The 21783-nt window shown below is 38.8% G+C and overlaps 2 protein-coding genes across 2 annotated transcripts in view; both read left to right on the top strand.

The window, feature by feature from the left end:
- Nucleotides 1–21783, top strand: part of LOC136387791 (butyrophilin subfamily 1 member A1-like) — a 330439-nt gene that overhangs the window by 140584 nt on the left and 168072 nt on the right. The window lies entirely within an intron of this gene.
- LOC136387790 (butyrophilin subfamily 1 member A1-like) lies at nt 1259–20586 on the top strand. Its single transcript, XM_066359829.1, has 5 exons — nt 1259–1273; nt 3437–3457; nt 15458–15478; nt 19302–19328; nt 19505–20586. Exons 4-5 carry the CDS (start codon nt 19319–19321, stop codon nt 20065–20067), a joined length of 573 nt encoding a protein of 190 aa, XP_066215926.1. The 5' UTR covers nt 1259–1273; nt 3437–3457; nt 15458–15478; nt 19302–19318; the 3' UTR covers nt 20068–20586.

The raw sequence follows: 21783 nt of genomic DNA, 5'->3' as shown, positions 1-21783 counted from the left end.
GGTACCATTTATTTGTAGAAGTGTGAACTGATGGTCATACTTGCACTGCCTTTGAACATATAATCCAAAAGTACTACCTATCCAAATATACATTGTAATTTTTCCTGGATTTATAAATATATTTCAACCCTATTAATTGTTCCCTTTTATATATTTACAATGACACATTTCTCAAATTGGCAAATTTCACTTACTTTCAAATATTTTTAGGAGGATTTTATATCGTAAAAAGAGTATAAACATATCTTTCAATTTTAAACATTTTAAATGAAGAACACAAGTACTATTGTCTTGTGATGTTATCAAACAAAACTTAATATTGACAGGCAGTTAAGTATCCTCCCTTTCTAATAAAAATTTCAATTACATCCTTAAGTCTAAAGTATTCAACTTCACTTAGTTGTATTTAATTTTATTTTTAGACATGAATTTTGGGAAAATATCTATTTAAAGTACAGAGCAGGTTTCATGTGACTGATGCAACAAAAACAGTTTTGAGCTAGACTAGGCAGTGGCGCAGTGGATAAAATGTTGACCTTGGATGCAGAGGACCCAGGTTCAAATCCCCAAGGTTGCAAGTTTGAGCACAGGCTCACCAGTTTGAGTGCTGGATTGCTGGCTTGATTGTGGGATCATAGATATGACCCATGGTCACTGGATTGAGACCAGAGGTCAGTGGCTTGAAGCCAAAGGTCCCTGGCTTGAGCCCAAGGTCACTGGCTTGAGCAAGGGGTCACTGGCTTGGCTGGAGCCCCTGTTCAAGGCACATATTAGACAGCAACCAATGAACAACTGAGGTGCTGCAACAAAGAATTGATGCTTCTCATCTCTCTCACTTCCTGTCTGTCCATCACTTTCTTGGTCTCTCTTTCAAAAAACAAAAAACAAAAAAAAGAAAAACAAAAATTGACAGTTTGAATGGATGAGTGAATTTACTGTAACTTCCATGTCACTGTGATATATCTTAAGCTAGTCATAAATAAATATATATGAGATAAACTTCTAGGTGATCTCTGACACTTCTTTAACATTTACTTTTTATTAGCTTACTTGAGAAATTGTCACTTATTTTTCTCAACTTTCTAAAAATAAAGTGATCTTCTATCAATTTTTATGTTTTGATTTGTTTTCTGCTTACAGTTCTTCCGTTATATTATCTCACCAATTTACTTAAATTGGCCATTTTCAACTGATCTTAATAATTTGTGTTTGTCATCCTTATATTTAAAATGTTTTCTATTTTCTTTTTCAGATGAACTTCAGCAAGAAAATGGTAACTTTTCTCAGACTTACACTCTTAGTGATGTATTTCATAGAACAGATTTTTCTCCTGACCTTCCTTAGTTTTCCAAATCATTATCCTCCTCTATCTTTGTTCTTTGTTCATGAATTTTAAATTTTGCTATTCATCTTTTTATTTCTGTTTCATAGAATCATCCCATATTCACCTCCCCTCTCACCCTCCACCTCCACAATTTTCATTCCCTTTTTTTTATTTGATATATTTTCTTAAGCTTCTTCTATCTGCCAGATGATTAGTATAATTTCACCTAATTGTTGATGAGATGAAGAGGATTAGGTTAAGAAGAATGTGCTTGTTTCCATTCCAGAGATCTTCTAGAAACTTCCTTTTACTTCAATTCTCCGGCATGTTCTCTGGATATGAAGTGCCCATTGCTGTGCACACAATAACATTGTAATTCTTAAGGGAATCTTGAGGATCTCGAGTTTCCTGATTGAAGATCTTTCTTCTATTGATTTTTTAGGCATACTGACCATGCTGTAGTCAAGTATAATCTTGAGGATTGCTATTCTACTTCCCTGAATCATGTTCTCAACTGATCAAAACTATGTAATTATTTTACATGATAGTATCTGGAAATTTTCTCTTTCCAACCACAGTGATCACTCTTCTTTTATTTGTATAAATGGAATGACTAAGTCACTAAATGGCTCTTCCTTTGGGATCTTTATACATACATTCTTCACTGAAATCAATCTCGTATCTCCAACAGGTAGGGTATCTCTATTCTAAGACGTTTCTACACCACTCTCTGGTACCCTACTCCAAAATTTATTTAAACCTTTATGTCCTTACATGTCATTTGGTATTTTTTAAATTATAGTCATGATTTCAGTGGAATAGATTTTGAAGATATATTCTTTATTTATGAAATAGATGTGACTTGCTGCATAAACAATCATTAGCAGACACAGGGCTTTCTCTTCCTCTTCCTTATAGAGTGTAGAAAACTCTCATACATGTGAGCTTAGATACTTTTTTCTCACTTAAGGGAATGGCATAATAAGGACCAGTGAGAAACAGAATATCAGTCAGAAAATCTCCTACATTCAGCACTCATGAGAATTAAATAAGCTTCATTCAGAAATGAGTTAAATGAGACACTCAACTCTGACCAGGCAGTGGCGCAATGGATAGAGCATTGGAATGGGATGCGGAGAACCCAGGTTCCAGACCCCGAGGTCGCCAGCTTGAGCGCGGACTCATCTGGTTTGAGCAAAGCTCACCAGCTTGGACCCAAGGTCGCTGGCTCAAGCAAGGGGTTACTCGGTCCACTGGGGGCTCACGGTCAAGGCACATATGAGAAAGCACTCAATGAACAACTAAGGTGTCGCAAGAAAAAAACTGATGATTGATGTTCCTCATCTCTCTCCATTCCTGTCTATCTGTCCCTATCTATCCCTTTCTCTGACTCTCTCTGTCTTTCTCTGAAAAAAAAAAAGAGAGAGAGAGAGACTCAAATACATTAGTGAAAAGTGAATCCATAGACAAAATCATGGAGGATGCAGCCCCCAGCCCCCTGACCCTGTGTCACTGGGAGGAGCTGTGTGTCAGTGCTCCTTCCACAGTATGGTGGCCACTTTGCATGATGAATAACATATCATTCTGATGTATAACCGAAACGAGAATATTTCAATAGACCAAGAATATTCCCAGCCTGACCTGTAGTGGCCCCGTGGATAGAGTGTGGACCTGGAACACTGAGGTTGTCAGTTGGACCCTGGACTTGCCTGGACACGGCACACAGGGCAGCAGTTACAGCTACAGTGAAGCAGCTATGAGTCCACATGCTTCCCTCCTGCCTCTCCTCTATGTAATAGTAATAAATTAAATCTTTCCAAAAAGACATTTTTAATAAGTTATATAGTAAAACCAATATTTTTTAAATTTTATAATATTTTACTCAGTTAAATCCCTGTTCAACCTTTTTATTTACTGTAGTATAATTTGGATAATAGTGAGCTCTGAGCCAGTGTTAAGGTGTGTATGTATGGGGGGGCATGTGTGATTTTCTGTGTGTTTGTGTGTTCATATGAATTGTGGTGAGATTAAATTTAAATTTGTCAGTAAATTTGAAATCTCTTTGTGGTCGTTTCCCATGAAGTTGACATTGAATTATTTTATCTTTTTCAGATGAATTGGAGAAAAAAATAGGTAAAGTTACTGATACTTTTTTAGTCTTGATCCAGTTTAAAAGATCTGTTTATTTTAACCTTTGACATTGCTGGCCTTTTTATCAAAGTACATTTCATTGACCTGTCTTCCTCCTAGATGTTTACTGTCCCCTACTTGATTTTTTTCCCGAAGTTAGAAGCAGGTAGGTAGGCAAACAGACTGACTCCTGCATGTGCCCTACTTGGATCCACCCAGCACACTCACCAGGGAGCAATGCTCTGCCCATCTGGAGCATTGCTCCAATGCAACTGGAGCCATTCTAGCACCTGAGGTGGAGGCCATGGAGCAGTCCTCATTGCCCAGGCCAACTTTGCTTCAGTGCAGCCTTGACTGCAGAAGGAGAAGAGAAGACAGAAAGGAAGGAGAGGGGGAAGGGTGGAGAAGCAAATAGGTGCTTCCCCTGTGTGCCCTGGCTGGGAATCGTACCCGGGACTTCCACATGCCCTGCCAATGCTCTACCACTGAGCCAACCGGCCAAGGCTCCCTCGACTTGATTTTGAGAAAGTATTTCTTTCATTGGGAACTCTGTCCATTTCTCTTTCCTACCTTCCATTCTTTCCCCTTCCTTCTGTTTTACTTGCTGGAATCATTTCCCTGTAAACATTGGTGGCTTAAGTGTTGCAGTAAATTGACTGAGTTTCATTGAGATGAAGGGTGTTAAGGTAATGGATATGAGAATTTTAATGTATTTATGTCACAGGTTTATATTAGTGTATATATATATATATATATATATATATATATATATATATATGAATATAAATGTATGTATTTCTGGAAAATATTCAAATTTAAGACCTCTGTCAAGTATTCCAAGTTTGAAGGCCCATTACTATGCAATTAATACTTCTTCTAATCCTTGAGAGAAAAGAATCCAAACTTTCAGTATTCATTGTCTTCTCAAAGCCTGTATCGTGATAACTTATATCATTCACTGGTCAGATGTGACAAAGTGGGGTGTCCTTCTTCAACTGTCCTTGATCATATGACCCAGGTGTTCCAAGGTCTCTAAATACTTTGCATAATTTTTTGTACTTTAAAAAATACCCAACCATGACTATTTTTTATTCTTCAGGTTTATTTTGATACTAGTATCAAATGACTAAGTGCTCTTAAAAATATACAATTTTCAAAAGGAGGACATGTCATAGGGCACATGAAAAAGTGAACTATTTCTGATTTGTACTTTTTGTGTGAAAGGTGCAGGAAATAGTATTGACTGCAATATTTTAAAAATGAGAAAATTTTATCATTCAAAGCTTAATATTCTCTTTTCATAAACAAAATACCAATTATTTTATTTTCTTGGGAATGGTCCTTATGCATATATCTCTCTACTATACGGAGCAGATTTTATACGACTAGTGCAACAGTCCGGTTTTGTCATGAGGGCTTCTTTTCCTGTTCGCTTCCTCATCATTTGGTTAAGTCCCTGTCTCCTTTGTGAATATGTTTGTTTTTTAATCTGAAAAAGGTGATAGTCCACTGGCAGGGAAACACATAGTATTACATATCCAAAAATTTCTGACCCAACATCCTCATTGTTATATTCACTGACTTAGTTTCCTGTGCACAGGGGACAGGGGAGGAGAACAGCACTGACTCTGATGGGTGAGGTGTCCTTTGGATCCTCAGGGTTCCTGCTTTCACAGACATGGGTCCCTGTGTGCTCCAGAGTGGACTAGGAAAGGGACCTGTTTCTGATCTTCCTCCTACCAGATAGTCTGTTTTCACTTGGAATTAGTTGTTTATTTCTTCCTTTCCCCTTTCACCTGAGAGTGAGCAGCAGAAAGGTCAGTACGGTAACCTCTTCTCCTGTCATTTTCTCATCTCTCTCTTACACCACTGTCTTTGTCTGAATGATCATCTCACTATTGTCTCAGTGTCTTGGTCATCCAACTCTGATTCCGTCTTCATTGTTGTTCAGTTTCTCCCATTATTACCTCTCCAATTGTCTTGCTGTTGCATCAAGAAATTAGAGCCTTTCTGTCAAATTAATTTTATCAATAAGATATCCGAAAGTGTAAGTATTTTTAAATTTGAGGGCTGTAAGTTTTCTCCAAGGACAGTGAGGTCATTAGATTCAGAACCTCCCTCACTGTCATTTCTTCCCCTTCATCTGATTGACTCAGCTTCATTCATCCCTGAGTTAAAACAAACACTGAAATACCATAAGGCTGAAAATTAATAGATGGACAAAAATGTTATGAATAGATGCACATAAGAACCTAACCTAGAGAGTAATGGCGTGGTAGGAAGTGATACCAATAAATCTTCCCCAAAACTCAACAAGATCTTCAACCAGAAACAGAAAAACCTATCCTTGGAGCCTTCAGATGTTTCGCAATACACCTGAGGTATGGTCGAGTGAAAAATTGGCTAAATATATAATCAAACCCTGAAGGAAATAGGGAGTAAGAAATGCTCCGCCTTCCTCACTAACCTAAACAGGGCAGCTTTCACTGGGAACTGAGAATATAGAAACTGAGGTGGGCAAAGGGGGTGAATAGATCCAGGCCGCAGCACAAACGGCTGGACCAGGCTGTGGCATGGAGATCCAAACCGAGGAAAAACTGTTCCTGTGGCAACCCGGGCAATACAAGCTAACACTCGTGCCAAACTCAGACAAAGAAAGACAAGTGGGGCAGCCATTTTCCCTGATCTCCTGGCCAGCGCAAGCTGATAGTGGGCAAGAGATTCCTCTAAGCACATCAGGAGTGGGAGCTCGTGTTATCCCACAGAGGGGCAGATTCAGAGGCCTCTGTGGGGGCCAAAAGCGGAATCTCCGGGCTGCCCCAGCGCCCTGAGGGAGCCGTGCATGGGGATGGAGCGAGAGCCAATTCCAACACGGGAACTTTTCCATGCAGGCGGGGGTTTCACTCAGAAGGTGAGGTGGCCTGCCTGATATCCTGGTCTGCGCACGTGGATAGTGAGCAAGAGATTCCTCCGAGTGCCTCGGCAGTGCCCGCCCATGTTATCCTACAGAGGGGCAGAGTCAGGGGCCTTTGTGTGGGCTAAAAAGCGGAATCTTGGGCCGCCCCAGCGCCTTGAAAAAGCCGCACCCAGGGACGGCGCGAGAACCAATTCCAACGCTGAAACTTTTCTGTGCAGGCGGGGGTTTCACTCGGAGTGAGAGGCGGTCTGCCTGATATCCTGGTCTGCGCACACAGATAGTGGGCGAGAGATTCCTCCAAGTGCCTCGGCAATGCGTGCCCGTGTTATCCCACAGAGTGGCAGAGCCAGAGGTCTTTGAGTGGGTGGAAGCCCCACCTGATTATGCTAGCAGCTCTGACTGACTGAGCCTTACCCAGAGCCCTGTGCTGAGTGGAAATAGAGTGGGTAGTTGCCAGCTCTTTGAGCCTCTTACTATCCAGGCAGAGGCAGCAGCAACCCCATAGCTGGATTATCGGGCTACTAATTGAGGAAAGAAAGACTAGGAGAAAGACTCCAGGAACATGGACACTCTCACTGGCGGAGCCTATAAATGCTAATGAGCCTTGACTGCCAACGAGACTGAAGCACAATACATGACATTGCCATAGAGACTTATCAACTGCAAACCTCTACCTGAGTGTGCCAAAGGGACAGAACCCGAGGTACAGAGTCACCGACCAGGAAGAGGGAGAGAAAAGAAAATGCAAGAAGATAACCTCTCAAAATCAAGAAAAATACACAGACTTTATAGCCTATGCCATTTTATTATATTTGTTCGTTTGTTTCTCTTATCTTCATTCTTGATATTTTTTATTCCTCCTCCAATTTGGTCGTTTAACTCTCTGCCAGTCTTACTCTTACCTCTCCTTGAACTACACTACCCATAAGTGTTACATCTCCCATTATCTTTTCTTTCCTCTTCCTTTTTCTCTATGAGAGTTGTACTCCAAAACCCTTAACTCTCTCTCTCTCTCTCTCCTCTTTTTTCTTTTTTCTTCTTTTAGTGGTTCCCTCTTTTTTTTCTCTCTCTCTTTCTTTTCTCCCTATATATTAGTTTCTTCCTTTCTCCTTTATGTTTCCTCTCATTCAAACCTCAATAAGAAACAATATCTTATCTGGGACTCAAACTTATGTTTGTGGCATTTTGGGGGGGGGGGTTTACTTCACCTTTTTAACACATTAGCAATGCTCCCATCCCTGGCTCTCCATTTTATCTAGTTCTTCCACTAAATACAATAGCAATTTTTTAATTTGTCCCCCCATTTTCCTGTTTCCCTCTTATTCCTCTCATCATAACTCTTAGTCAACCAACACCTAAAAGCAAATCATTTTATTCTTGACCCAATTTTTTTTTTCTTATTTGCTTTTTGTGGGTCAATAAACCCTTTTTTTTTCTTTCTTTTTTTTTTTTTTTTTTTGTCCCTTTATTACTTCTCCCCAATTCAGGCCATCCATTACAGGCATTGTTTGTTCTATTTAGTGCAATATAATTCGCAGTTCACCACAAGATTTTCTCAAGAAAGAGGGGAGAGAAGAGGAGAGGAAAAAAAGAGAGGGGGGAATAATTTCCTTCTTTTAAATAAAATATTTTTTATTTTATTTTTCTTTATTTCATTATTAATTTTTTAAAAAAAAACAACTCTTTTCGATTTTTTATTTTTATTTTTTTAACTTTTCATTCTTTATTAAATCTCATTAATACTATCAACAAAACCACCCTCAGATGCCATTAAGGAACAGTAAATCGAATATCATGGATACAAAAGAAAGAGAGGTAACACAGCTAGATGAGGAAAAATCTATGGAGTAAAAATTTAATATATTGGAAACCTTGGAGCTAAATGACAGAGAATTTAAGATATAAATCCTAAAAATCCTCTGAGATATACAAGAAAACACAGAAAGGCAATTTAGGGAGCTCAGAAAACAACTCAATGAACACAAAGAATATATGTCCAAGGAAATTGAAACTATAAAAACAAATCAAACAGAGATGAAAAACTCAATTCACGAGCTGAAAAACGAGGTAACAAGCTTAGGTACTAGAACAGGCCAGATAGAAGAGAGGATTAGTGAAATAGAAGACAAGCAACTTGAGGCACAACAGAGAGAAGAAGAAAGAGACTCAAAAATTAAAAAAAAATGAGATAGCCCTACAAGAATTATCTGACTCTATCAAAAAGAATAACATAAGAATAATAGGTATATCAGAGGGAGAAGAGAGAGAAAATGGAATGGAGAACATACTCAAACAAATAATAGATGAGAACTTCCGACGCCTATGGAAAGAACTAAAGCCTCAAATTCAAGAAGCAAACAGAACTCCGAGTTTTCTTAACGTCAACAAACCTACTCCAAGGCATATCATAATGAAATTGGTACAAACCAACGGCAAAGAAAAAATTCTCAAGGCAGCCAGGGAAAAGAAGAATACAACATATAAAGGAAGGCCCATTAGATTATCATCAGATTTCTCAGCAGAAACTGTACAAGCTGGAAGAGAGTGGACCCCAATATTTAAAGTCCTGAAAGCGAGGAAATTTCAGCCATGAATACTATACCCATCAAAGCTATCCTTTAAATATGTAGGAGAAATAAAACATTCAGAGATACAGAAAAGATGAGGGAATTTATCATCAAAAAACCCCCGCTCCAGGAATTACTAAAGGGGGTTCTCCAATCAGATACAAAGAACAACAACAAAAAAAAAGCCACAAGTAAAAGCTCCAAGAAGAACACAATAAAACCAAATTTAAACTGTGACAACAACAAAAAGAAAGGGGGGGAGAGGATGAAGATTAACAGTAGCAAAGGATGATGGAGTGCAAAAGTACTCACAAAATAGTGTGCTACAATGAACAGGGTAGGAACCCTTTTAATTACTTAACGGTAACCACCATTGAAAAAAACACCACAGAAGCACATGATTTAAAAAAGATAGCAACAGAGGAAAGATGTATGGAATACAACCAAATAAAAACAAAAGATAGAAAAACGAAAGAGAAGGATCAAACAAGACAAAAACTAACAGAAAGCAATCTATATAATGGCAATAGGGAACTCACAAGTGTCAATAATTACACTAAATGTAAATGGATTAAACTCACCAATAAAAAGGCACAGAGTAGCAGAATGGATTAAAAAAGAAAATCCAACTGTATGCTGCCTACAGGAAACTCAACTAAGTAACAGGATAAAAATAAATTCAAAGTGAAAGGCTGGAAAACAATACTCCAAGCAAATAACATCCAAAAAAAAAGCAGGTGTAGCAATACTCATATCTGATAATGCTGACTACAAGACAGCAAAAGTACTCAGAGACAAAAATAGCCATTTCAAAATGGCTAAGGGGACACTGAATCAAGAAGACATAACAATTCGTAATATATATGCACCAAACCAAGGAGCACCAAAATATACAAGACAGCTACTTATTGACCTTAAAACAAAAACTGACAAAAATACAATCATACTTGGAGACCTCAATACACCGCTGACGGCTCTAGATCAGTCATCCAAACAGAGAATCAACAAAGATATTGTGGCCTTAAACAAAACACTAGACACCTGGATATGATAGACATCTACAGGACATTTCATCCCAAAGTGACTGAGTATACATTTTTCTCCAGTGTACATGGATCATTCTCAAGAATTGACCATATGTTAGGCCACAAAAACAACATCAGCAAATTCAGAAAAATCGAAGTTGTACCAAGCATATTTTCTGATTATAAGGCCTTGAAACTAGAATTCAACTGCAAAACAGAGGAAAAAAATCCCACAAAAATGTGGAAACTAAACAACATACTTTTACAAAATGAATGGGTCAAAGAAGAAATAAGTGCAGAGATCAAAAGATATATACAGACTAATGAAAATGACAATATGACATATCAGAATCTATGGGATGCAGCAAAAGCAGTGATAAGAGGGAAGTTAATATCACTTCAGGCATATATGAACAAACAAGAGAGAGCCCAAGTAAGCCACTTAACTTCACACCTTAAGGAACAAGAAAAAGAAGAGCAAAGACAACCCAAAACCAGCCGAAGAAAGGAGATAATAAAAATCAGAGCAGAAATAAATGAAATAGAGAACAGAAAAACTATAGAAAAAATTAATAGAACAAGTAGCTGGTTCTTTGAAAAGATCAACAAAATTGACAAACCCTTGGCAAGACTTACCAAGGAAAAAAGAGAAAGAATTCATATAAACAAAATCCAAAATGAAAGAGGAGAAATCACCACAGACACCGTGGATATACAAAGAATTATTGTAGAATACTATGAAAAACTTTATGCCACTAAATTCAACAACCTAGAAGAAATGTATAAATTCCTAGAACAATAAAAACTTCCTAGACTGAGTCAAGAAGAAGCAGAAAGCCTAAACAGGCCTATTAGCAGAGAAGAATAGAAAAAAACATAAAAAACCTCCCCAAAAATAAAAGTCCAGGCCCTGATGGCTATACCAGCAAATTTTATCAAACATTCAAAGAAGACTTGGTTCCTATTCTACTGAAAGTCTTCCAAAAAATTGAAGAAGAAGCAATACTTCCAAACACATTTTATGAAGCCAACATAAACCTCATACCAAAACCAGGCAAGGACTGCACAAAAAAAGAAAACTACAGACCAATATCTCTAATGAATACAGATGCTAAAATACTAAACAAAATACTAGCAAATCAAATACAACAACATATTAAAAAGATAATACATCATGATCAAGTGGGATTCATCCCAGAATCTCAAGGATGGTTCAACATATGTAAAACGGTAAATGTAATACACCATATCAACAAAACAAAGAACAAAAACCACATGATCTTATCAATAGATGTAGAAAAGGCTTTTGATAAAATACAACACAATTTTATGTTTAAGACTCTCAACAAAATGGATATAGAAGGAAAATATCTCAACATGTTAAAGGCCATATATGATAAACCATCAGCTAACATCATATTAAATGGCACTAAACTGAAGGCTTTCCCCCTTAAATCAGGAACAAGACAGGGTTGTCCACTCTCTCCACTCTTATTTAATGTGGTACTAGAGGTTCTAGCCAGAGCAATCAGACAAGACAAAGAAATAAAAGGCATCCATATCGGAAAAGAAGAAGTAAAGGTATCACTTTTTGCAGATGATATGATCCTATACATCGAAAACCCCAAAGAATCCACAAAAGGACTACTAGAAACAATAAGCCAATACAGTAAAGTGGCAGGATATAAAATTAACATACAGAAGTCAATAGCCTTTCTATATGCCAACAATGAAACATTTGAGAACGAACTCAAAAGAACAACCCCCTTCCCGATTGCAACAAAAAAAATAAAATACTTAGGAATAATCATAACAAAGAATGTAAAGGACTTATATAATGAAAACTATAAACTATTGTTAAGGGAAATCGAAAAAGATATAATGAGATGGAAGAATATTTCTTGTTCTTGGTTAGGAAGAATAAATATAATCAAGATGGCCATATTACCCAAAGCAATATACAAATTTAATGCAATTCCCATCAAAATTCCAATGACATTTTTTAAAGAAATGGAGCAAAAAATCATCAGATTTATATGGAACTATAAAAAACCCCGAATAGCCAAAGCAATCCTAAAGAAAAAGAATGAAGCTGGGGGCATTACAATACCTGACTTTAAACTATATTATAGGGCCACGACAATCAAAACAGCATAGTATTGGCAGAAAAATAGACACTCAGACCAATGGAACAGAATAGAAAACCCAGAAATAAAACCACATATATATAGTCAAATAATTTTTGATAAAGGGGCCAATAACACACAATGGAGAAAAGAAAGCCTCTTCAACAAATGGTGCTGGGAAAACTGGAAAGCCACATGCAAAAGAATGAAACTGGTCTACAGTCTGTACCCCTGTACTAAAGTTAACTCAAAATGGATCAAAGATCTAAACATAAGACCTGAAACAATAAAGTACATAGAAGAAGACATAGGTACTCAACTCATGGACCTGGGTTTTAAAGAGCATTTTGTGAATATGACTCCAATGGCAAGAGAAGTGAAGGCAAAAATTAATGAATGGGACTACATCAGACTAAGAAGTTTTTGCTCAGCAAGAGAAACTGACAACAAAATAAACAGACAGCCAACTAAATGAGAAATGATATTTTCAAACAACAGCTCAGATAAGGGCCTAATATCCAAAATATACAAAGAACTCATAAAACTCAACAACAAACAAACAAACAATCCAATAACAAAAATGGGAAGAGGACATGAACAGACACTTCTCCCAGGAAGAAATACAAATGGCCAACAGATATATGAAAAGATGCTCATCTTCATTAGTTATTAGAGAAATGCAAATCAAAACTGCAATGAGATACCACCTCACACCTGTTAGATTAGCTATTATTAACAAGACAGATAATAGCAAATGTTAGAGAGGCTGTGGAGAAAAAGGAACCCTCATACACTGTTGGTGGGAATGTAAAGTAGTACAACCATTATGGAAGAAAGTATGGTGGTTCCTCAAAAAACTGAAAATAGAATTACCTTATGACCCAGCAATCCCTCTACTGGATATATACCCCATAAACTCAGAAACATTGATACGTAAAAACACATGCAGCCCCATGTTCATTGCAGCATTGTTCACAGTGGCCAGGACATGGAAACAATCAAAAAGCCCGTCAATAGATGACTGGATAAAGAAGATGTGGCACATATACACTATGGAATACTACTCAGCCATAAGAAATGATGACATCGGATCATTTACAACAAAATGGTGGGATTTTGATAACATTATACGAAGTGAAATAAGTAAATCAGAAAAAACCAGGAACTGTATTATTCCATACATAGGTGGGACATAAAAGTGAAACTAAGAGACATTGATAAAAGTGGGTGGTTACGGGAGGAGGGGGGAGAGGGAGAGGGAAACGGGGAGGGGGAGGGGCACTAAGAATACTAGTAGAAGGTGACAGAGGACAATCTGACTTTGGGTGATGGGTATGCAACATAAGTGAACGACAAGATAACCTGGAGTTGTTATCTTTGAATATATGTATCCTTATTTATTGATGTTGCCCCATTAAAAATAAAATTATTAAAAAAAAAAAAAAAAGAACCTAAACCAGACTTACCTATAAGAGCAGTCTTTCAACAACCTTTATACAAAGGTTGTAGCAACTTTGTACATTGAAGGTACTGCAATTAGAATGGGATACATACATATATAGAAATATCCAAAGAGCTATTAATTTGACAAATATATCAGACTGGTTCACATAGAATGCAATAAAATAAAAAATGATTTTTTTAAAAAAGTAACAAATAAATATTTTTAAAATTTTACAGAACTTTGTAAATATGCTTCCTTTCTCCTATTTTAACGTTTTTTTAATGTTTTATTAATTTGTTGGGGTGACCTTGGTTAATAAAAGTATGCAGGTTTCAGGCACACAATTCTATCACACACCTGTCATGTATCCATCTGTTACCCTGTCATTTATTTTAAATATTTATGTCCCTATATGTCATTTGGTATTTTTAAAGTAATACTAATGATTTCAGTGGAATGGATTTTCAAGATATATTCTTTATTCATAGAACAGACGAGACTTGTTCATGTGGCCGAAACAACCATTGTCGGGTAGAACGCTTGTGTTACCTCTTCTTTACAGTGTGCAGAAATTGTGTCTCATGTGTGTGTGTCAGTGTATTTGTTTCTCTGTTAAGAGAAAGGCTCAGTAAGGTCCAGTGAGAAATCGAATCTCCGTCAGAGAATCCCAGTACTCTGTCCCTCCTGAATTCAGCACCCATGAATATAAGATATTCTTCACTCAGACATGTGATAAAACAGATACTCAAACACACAGTGTGGTTAAAAATCAGTCTGTGAATGAAAACATGGAGGACGCAGCCCCAAGACCCCTGACCCTGTGTCACTGCAGGAGCTGTGTGTCAGTGCTCCTTCCACAGTGTGGTGGCCACTCTGCACGATGTCGCTGCCACAGCAGTGAGACTCACTGATGTGTTTAAAAGCATTTAACCCTGGCCAGTTGGCTCAGTGGTAGAGCATCGGCCTGGTGTGCAGAAGTTCCGGGTTCGATTCTGACCAGGGCACACAGGAGAAGCGCCCATCTGCTTCTCCATCCCTCCCTCTCTCCTTCCTCTCTGTCTCTCTCTCCCTTCCTGCAGACAAGGCTCCATTGGAGCAAAGTTGGCCCGGGCACTGAGGATGGCTCTGTGGCCTCTGCCTCAGTTGATAGAATGGCTCTGGTTGCAACAGAGCAACGCCGCAGATGGGCAGAGCATCGCCCCCTAGTGGTCATGCCAGGTGGATCCTGGTCGGGCACATGCGGGAGTCTGTCTGCCTCCCCGTTTCCAACTTCAGAAAATACAAAGGAAAAAATAAAATAAAATAAAAAATAAATAAATAAATAAAAGCATCCAATGACCTTATTAAGCTCATAAAATGAATTAGAGGAACATAAATAGTTCAAATAGACCTAGTATTTTTTTTAACTGGCCTGTGGTCATGCAGTGGATAATGTGTGGACTGGGAACACTGAGGTGCCAGTTTGAGCCCGGGCTTCCCAGGACACGTCACCCAGAGCAACGTCATACAACTAAAGTGACGTAGCTCTGAAACCATATGCTTTGCTCCTGCCTCCCACCACTTCTGTATGTAATAGTGATAAATTAAATCTTTTCAGAAAAGCAATTATTTTATAAATTAACCAGAAAAAATAATAGTTTAAAATTTTTATATTATTTTACTAAATTAACTTCATTTTCTACCTTTCTTTTTACTGCAGTTTACCTGTGGAAAATATTTGATAGTGAGCTCTGATCCAGTCTGTAGGTGCACTTATTGTGGGGTGATTTGTTGTGTGTGTGTGTGTGTGTGTGTGTGTGTGTGTGTTCATCTGGACTGTGGTCAGGTTAATTCTGAATTTGAATATATCAGTAAATTTGAATTCTCTTTGTAGTTGTTTCCCATTAAATTGACACTGACTTTTTCTTCTTTTTTTCTTTTTCAGAGGAATATAAGGAAACAATAGGTAAAATTACTGATATTCCTTTACTCTTGATCCACTTGAAAATATCCGGTTTATTTCTCCCTCTGACATTTCTGACCTTTTTATCCAAGTGCCTTCCATTGGCCTGTCCTCCTCCTAGATGTCCACTGTCCCCTCTCTGATTCTGGGACAGCACTTCTCCCGTGTGGGGCTCTGTTCATTTCTGTTTCCTACCTTCCCTCCTTCCCATTCCTTCTTCTGTCATTTCATACAATTATTTCCCTATAAACATTGGCGGCTTCAGTCTCACAGTATATTGACTCAGTTTCAATAAGACATTGGTGAGACAAAGGGTGTTAACATCACAGATACATAATTTTTAATATATTCATATATTACAGGTGTACATTAGTGTATATCTAATGAATATATATATATATGTATTTCTGGAAAATGTTCAAAATTAAGAACTCTGTCAAGTATTTCAAGTTCTAGATCCCATTATTACCAATTGATACTTCTCCAAACCCTTGAGACAAAAGACTCCCAACCTTCTGCATTCAGTGTCTCTGTCCATTGTCTTCTCACAGCCTGTGTCGTGATAAATACCTTGTATCACTCACTGGTCAGATGTGAGAGAGTGGGCCGTCCCTCTTCCACTGTCCTTGAGTATATGACCCAGGTGTTCCAAGGTCTCTAAATATTTTACATAATTTTTTATACAACATAATATATCCATCCATGTCTGTTTTTAATTCATTGGCATTATGTTGACATTATTATCTAATGACAAATGCACTTAAAAGTAAACAATTTTCAGAAAGATGAAGTCTCTTAAGACTTGTTGAAAAGTGGTACATTTCTGACCTGTACATTTTTGTATGAAGTTGTCTGAAAAAAATTATTGACCACAATGATCCAGAAAAAAAGAAAATTTAATCAATCAAAGCTTAAGATTGTTTTTCTCTAATAACAATTACAATTATATTTTTTTTCCTTGGGATTGGTCTATAGGAGTATGTTTCTCTAATGTACAGAGTAGATTTCATATGACTACTTCTTCAAAAACAGTTTGTCGAGATGGGCGTCTCGGCTGTACACTTCCTTGTGACTGGCCAAGTCCCTGCCTTATTTGTAACTACGTTTCATCTGAAAAAGATGATTGTCCAGTGATAGGGGATTACTTAGTATTTCACATCCCAGCATTTCTGATGTAGCTCCCTCTTTGTTTTATTTCCTGACTTAGTATGTTGTGCATAAGGGACAGGGGAGGGAAAACAGCAGTGACTCTGATGGATGAGATGTTTTTAAAACATCCTGATTTCTACATTCACAGACATGGGTCCATGTGTGCTCCAGAGTGAGCTATGAAAGGGGCCCATTTCTTTTTTCTTTCTTATCTGTTACTGTGTTTTCACCTGGAATGATTTGTGTATTTTTTCCATTTACTTTTCAGCCAAGGCTGAACAGGAGAAAGGTCAGTACAATAACCTCCTCCCCTGTCCTTCCCTCACCTGTTCCTTATCCCCTGTCTTCTCTCTCAGTGACCATCTGCCTTTGTCTCAGTGTCTTGGTCCTTCAACTCTGACAGGTCATCCTTATTACCCAACATTTACCATGTGGTTGCAATCAAGGAGACAGGACCTTTCTGTCAGATGAATTTTAACAAAAGGGTATCTGGAAGTTTTGGTACTTTTGAGTTTCTGAGTGTAAGTTTTCTCCAAGGACAGCTCAGGTCACTTGACTCAGAACCTCCCTCACTGTTATTTCTTTCCCTTCTTCTGATTCATTCAGCTTCATTCAGCCCTGAGTTAAAACAGACACTCAGATACAATAAGGTTGCGAATTAATTGGTGGTCAAATACGCTGTGAAGAGACGCACATAAGAACCTAACCAGTAATAACCCACACAAGCAGTCTTTCAATAACTCTTGTACAGTGGTTGTTCTAACTTTTTACACTCTGGGTGCTATAAATAAAATGGAACACAGCCTGACTGGGGTGGTGCAGTGGATAAAGCTTCAACCTGGAACACTGAGGTCGCCGGTTCAAAACCCTGTACTTGTCTTGTCAAGGCACATATGAGAGTTGATGCTTTCTGTTCCTCCCCCCTTCTCTCTCTCTTTCTCTTTCTCTTACTCTCTATCTCCTCTCTAAAATGAATAAATACATAAATATTTTTTAAAAAGGAACACAAACATATATGTATATATACATATGTATAAAAGCATCCAAAGACCGTTTTAAACATGACTAATATTTCATAGTTCTCCACATAGAATGAAAAGGGATCAAAGTAATTTTATTATAAAATATCAAATATATTTAAAATTTTACAGAATTCATTAAATTTGTTTTATTTCTCCTATTCAAAGTATTTTTTAATGTTTCATTGAAATTATTGGGGTGACCTTGGCTCATAAAACTGTGCAGGTGTCAGGTGCACAATGCTGTCACTCCTCTTCTGTACATGGCAGTGTGTCCCCACCCCAGTCACGTATCCCTCTGTCACACTTCTATTTATTTAAATCTTTTTTTTGTATTTTTCCGAAGTTGGAAACAGAGAGGCAGTCAGACAGACTCCCGCATGCACCCGACCGGGATCCACCCAGCATGCCCACCATGGGGCGATGCTCTGCCGCAACCAGAGCCGTTCTAGTACCTGAGGCAGAGGTCACAGAGCCATCCTCAGTACCCAGGCCATCTTTGCTCCAATGGAGCCTTGGCTGCGGGAGGGGAAGAAAGAGATAGAGAGGAAGGAAAGGGGGAGGGGTGGAGAAGTAGATAGGAGCATCTCCTGTGTGCCCTGGCCTGGAATCAAACCCGGGACTCCTGCACACCAGGCCAACGCTCTACCACTGAGCCAACCGGCCAGGGCTATTTATTTAAATCTTTATGTCCTCATATGTCACATGGTATTTTTTAAATTGTAGTGATGATTTCAGTGGAATGGATTTTCAAGATATATTATTTTTTTATGTATAGCTTTATTTAGACGATTAAATTTATATTTGGAGATCCAGCACATTCTTTCTTCTCTCCTCTCTCTTCCTTCCTGTCTTCATTTGATTCCCTTCCTTTCACTCCTTCCCTGTGCCCACCCACATTTTGCTTCTGTATTTCAACCTGTCCTACATCAGAGCATGTTTATTATCGTGCTTGAAAGAACAGAATATTATAATACAGGACCGAAAGAGGAAGTTCAAGATATGTTGAAGAAATGGAACAAGACAGGAAGAAATGGAAAAGACAGAAACGGGGAGGGAACAAAAGTAAAAGTCTAACTGTTTTGTTTTGCTTTGCAGTTTGGAGGAATTTGTTTTTTTACACTGGCGAGTGACATGGGATGTGATAACAAAAGTCTTGTTATCAAAGATTTTGTTATATGAACATAAACTATGCGTGCATGCTGAAAATTAAAGAGACACCAAATTATACATTCTATCAATTCAATAGATTACTCAATATTCTAACAGATGTTTTTGAACCCCTACATTTTCTCAGTTCTTTATTGTTTAATTGCACCTCACATTGTGTTTTGATCATAGGCAGTGTTAGCATTTGTTAAAATTTATGAAAAAGCAAAAAAAATAGTCCATCCTGCTTACTGTACTATCAATCATCCTAAAGAGATTAATGATGTTTATCCTGTAAGAATATTGGATAAGGAGATCATAAGAACAGGTCAAATCTCCAATCACACATAATTCATTAGATTGTAAGAGGCTCTAGTTAATGAAAGAGTGTTATCTTTGGTTGGTGATTTCTTGAATTAACCCTAATGAATTTATACTCATAGTATTCTGGCAAGAGAGACAGATGATTGTTCAAATACTGAGTTCTCATGTTCATTTTTTTCTTGCAGATTTGAGAAAAAAAGAGATGAAAGCTGGTGAGTCTATGATGGTCCAGGAGGGACCCTGGTCCTTGCAGGGAGGTCTTGGGGAAAGATGGGTGGAGAGGAGCTGGATCTACCCAGGACCAGAGGAGGTCTCAGAGAATGGGAACCCTCCAGCCCAGATATACTGAGACCTTTCTCAAAATCATGACAATCTACTTGTCCTGTAGTAACTGTGACCCTGGACGCAGCCACTGCTCATCCTGCCCTCCTCCTGTCTGAAAATGGGAGACGAGTGACCTGGCAAGAAAGGCGAAAAGATCTGCCCAGCTCCACACAAAGATTCGACTCCCTTCCCTGTGTGCTGGGTCAGCTGCACATCAGCTCGGGGCGATGCTACTGGGAGGTGGAGGTTGGGAACATGCATTCCTGGGACCTGGGAGTTTGTAGAGATAATGTAACAAGGAAAGGGAGGGTCACCATGTCCCCACAGAATGGCTTCTGGGTCATCAGGCTCTACAGTGGGGAATACTGGGCCGTCACTTCCCCAGCAACCCCTCTTACTATAGGAGAAAAGCCCCTCAAAGTGAGGATATTTCTAGATTACGAGGATGGAGTTGTATCTTTCTTTAACGTAACAGATGGGTCCCACATATTCAGCTTTCCCAAGAACACTTTCCACGGTGTCCTGAGACCTCTTTTCAGGCTCTGGTCCTCGGACTCAGGCTCCCTATCCATCTGCCCAGGTGAAGGAAAAGAACTGACTGATGTTGTAATTCCTATGCTACACTAACTCTCATAAGAAATACTTACCTTGGGTCCCAATGTTGATCACATTTCTGGAGTGAGATACAAATAGACTGTTTCCTTCTCCTTACTGGTTCAGGTTCAGGATGAGTTCTGACACAAAAACTGATGATTGTCCCTCATGTCAACGCCCCCTATTCCTTAGTTATAGAGTCCTCTAATTACACACCTAGAGACCCTCACACAAATGGTAGATTTTTCGATCTCCCCTGATGCCTGTAAGTACATGATGACCGATGTGTTATAAGGTGAATTATTTAGTGTGATTCTGTATGACCCCTGAAATATGTCCTTAGAGGGAAATTGTGTCCTTTTTTCTCCTTTACTTTTTCTGCTGGCTATTGTATGTCACGATGGATGAAACTGAAATAACATCTGTGGCCATGTTAACTGATATGGGTGATAGAGAAATTAAAATTAGCATGGGTTTTGACAACACTATGGAACCTCTGTATTGCTCAATTTCAGCATTTTTTTCTGTGAGGAATAAACTTTTGTACCTTTAAGACATTTACATGGTGAATATTTGTCCTCCTGATTGACTCTAAGTATGTGGTGCACTCTCCCTTTAAGGAAGGCAAGGAGGACGTACGTCCAGGTGGAATGTCCAGGGGAACCTCAGGTGTGGCCCCTGGTCTCTCAGCTCCTCCTGATCCCCCAGTGTGTCCCTCCCACAGGGGCCACTTGTTCCTCCTGACCCCCCAGTCCCTCCTGACGTCACTCCTGCCCTTTCCTGCTTAGAGCCGTGGGGAACACTGTCTAGTGTCCCATGACTCATAAATGAAACCCCTGGGTCACTGTCCTTCTGTCACATCCGCTTGACAAAACTCCAACCACAGATCAATCTAATGACCTGTTTCTCAGACCCAAGCTCACCGTGCTGTGACGGTCCCTCCTGTGAGAAGACGGGCTCTCTGCACACGTGCAGTCCCTCGTCACGGCGTGGACACCGCCCTCTGCCTCTTCCCTTCCTCTCCAGCCATGTGCACATCCTCACCTTGGCTGTCACATCTGTTAACAATGTCTTTCCACTGCCAACTCTACCTTCCTTTTTCTCAGTGTGGCTGTGCTGTCCTGCCCTCTCTAGTTCTAGACTTCATCAGCCTTTCTATTAGATTTTTTTCCATTAATCTTGACTTTTTCATCGTGGTAAGTTTGCTCAGCGATAAAGCATCAGCTCGGTATGTGGAAGTCCTGGGTTCAGTTCCTGACCAGGGCACAAAGGAGAAGCACCCATCTGCTTCTCCACCCCTCCCCCTCTCCTTCCTCTCTATCTTTCTCTTCCCCTCCCGCAGCCAAGGCCCCATTGGAACAAAGTTGGCCCCGGGCACTGAGGATGGCACCATGGCCTCCACCTCAGGCACTAGAATGTCTCTGGTTACAATGGAGCAACACCCCAGATGAGCAGAGCATCGCTCCCTGGTGGGCATGTCAGGTAGATACCGATTCAGGTACATGCAGGAGTCTGTCTCTCTGCCTCCCTGCTTCTCACTAAAAATGTTTAAAAATATTTTTTTATTAAAATTTTCAAATTATTTCCCATATTAAAATCAAAACTATAAAATTTATCACCTCTGTTCTCTATTTTTATAACCAAACTTTTTAAAAAGTTACATAAATAATCAATTTATATTTATATTTCCCTGTTCCCTTTCCTCTTCATTATACACTATGATACAGGTGAATTGTACTCTCTCATTCC

The sequence above is a fragment of the Saccopteryx leptura genome, chromosome 1, assembly GCF_036850995.1.
Source record: "Saccopteryx leptura isolate mSacLep1 chromosome 1, mSacLep1_pri_phased_curated, whole genome shotgun sequence".
Taxonomy (NCBI): domain Eukaryota; kingdom Metazoa; phylum Chordata; class Mammalia; order Chiroptera; family Emballonuridae; genus Saccopteryx; species Saccopteryx leptura.
This window is presented reverse-complemented; position numbering and strand designations above follow the sequence as displayed.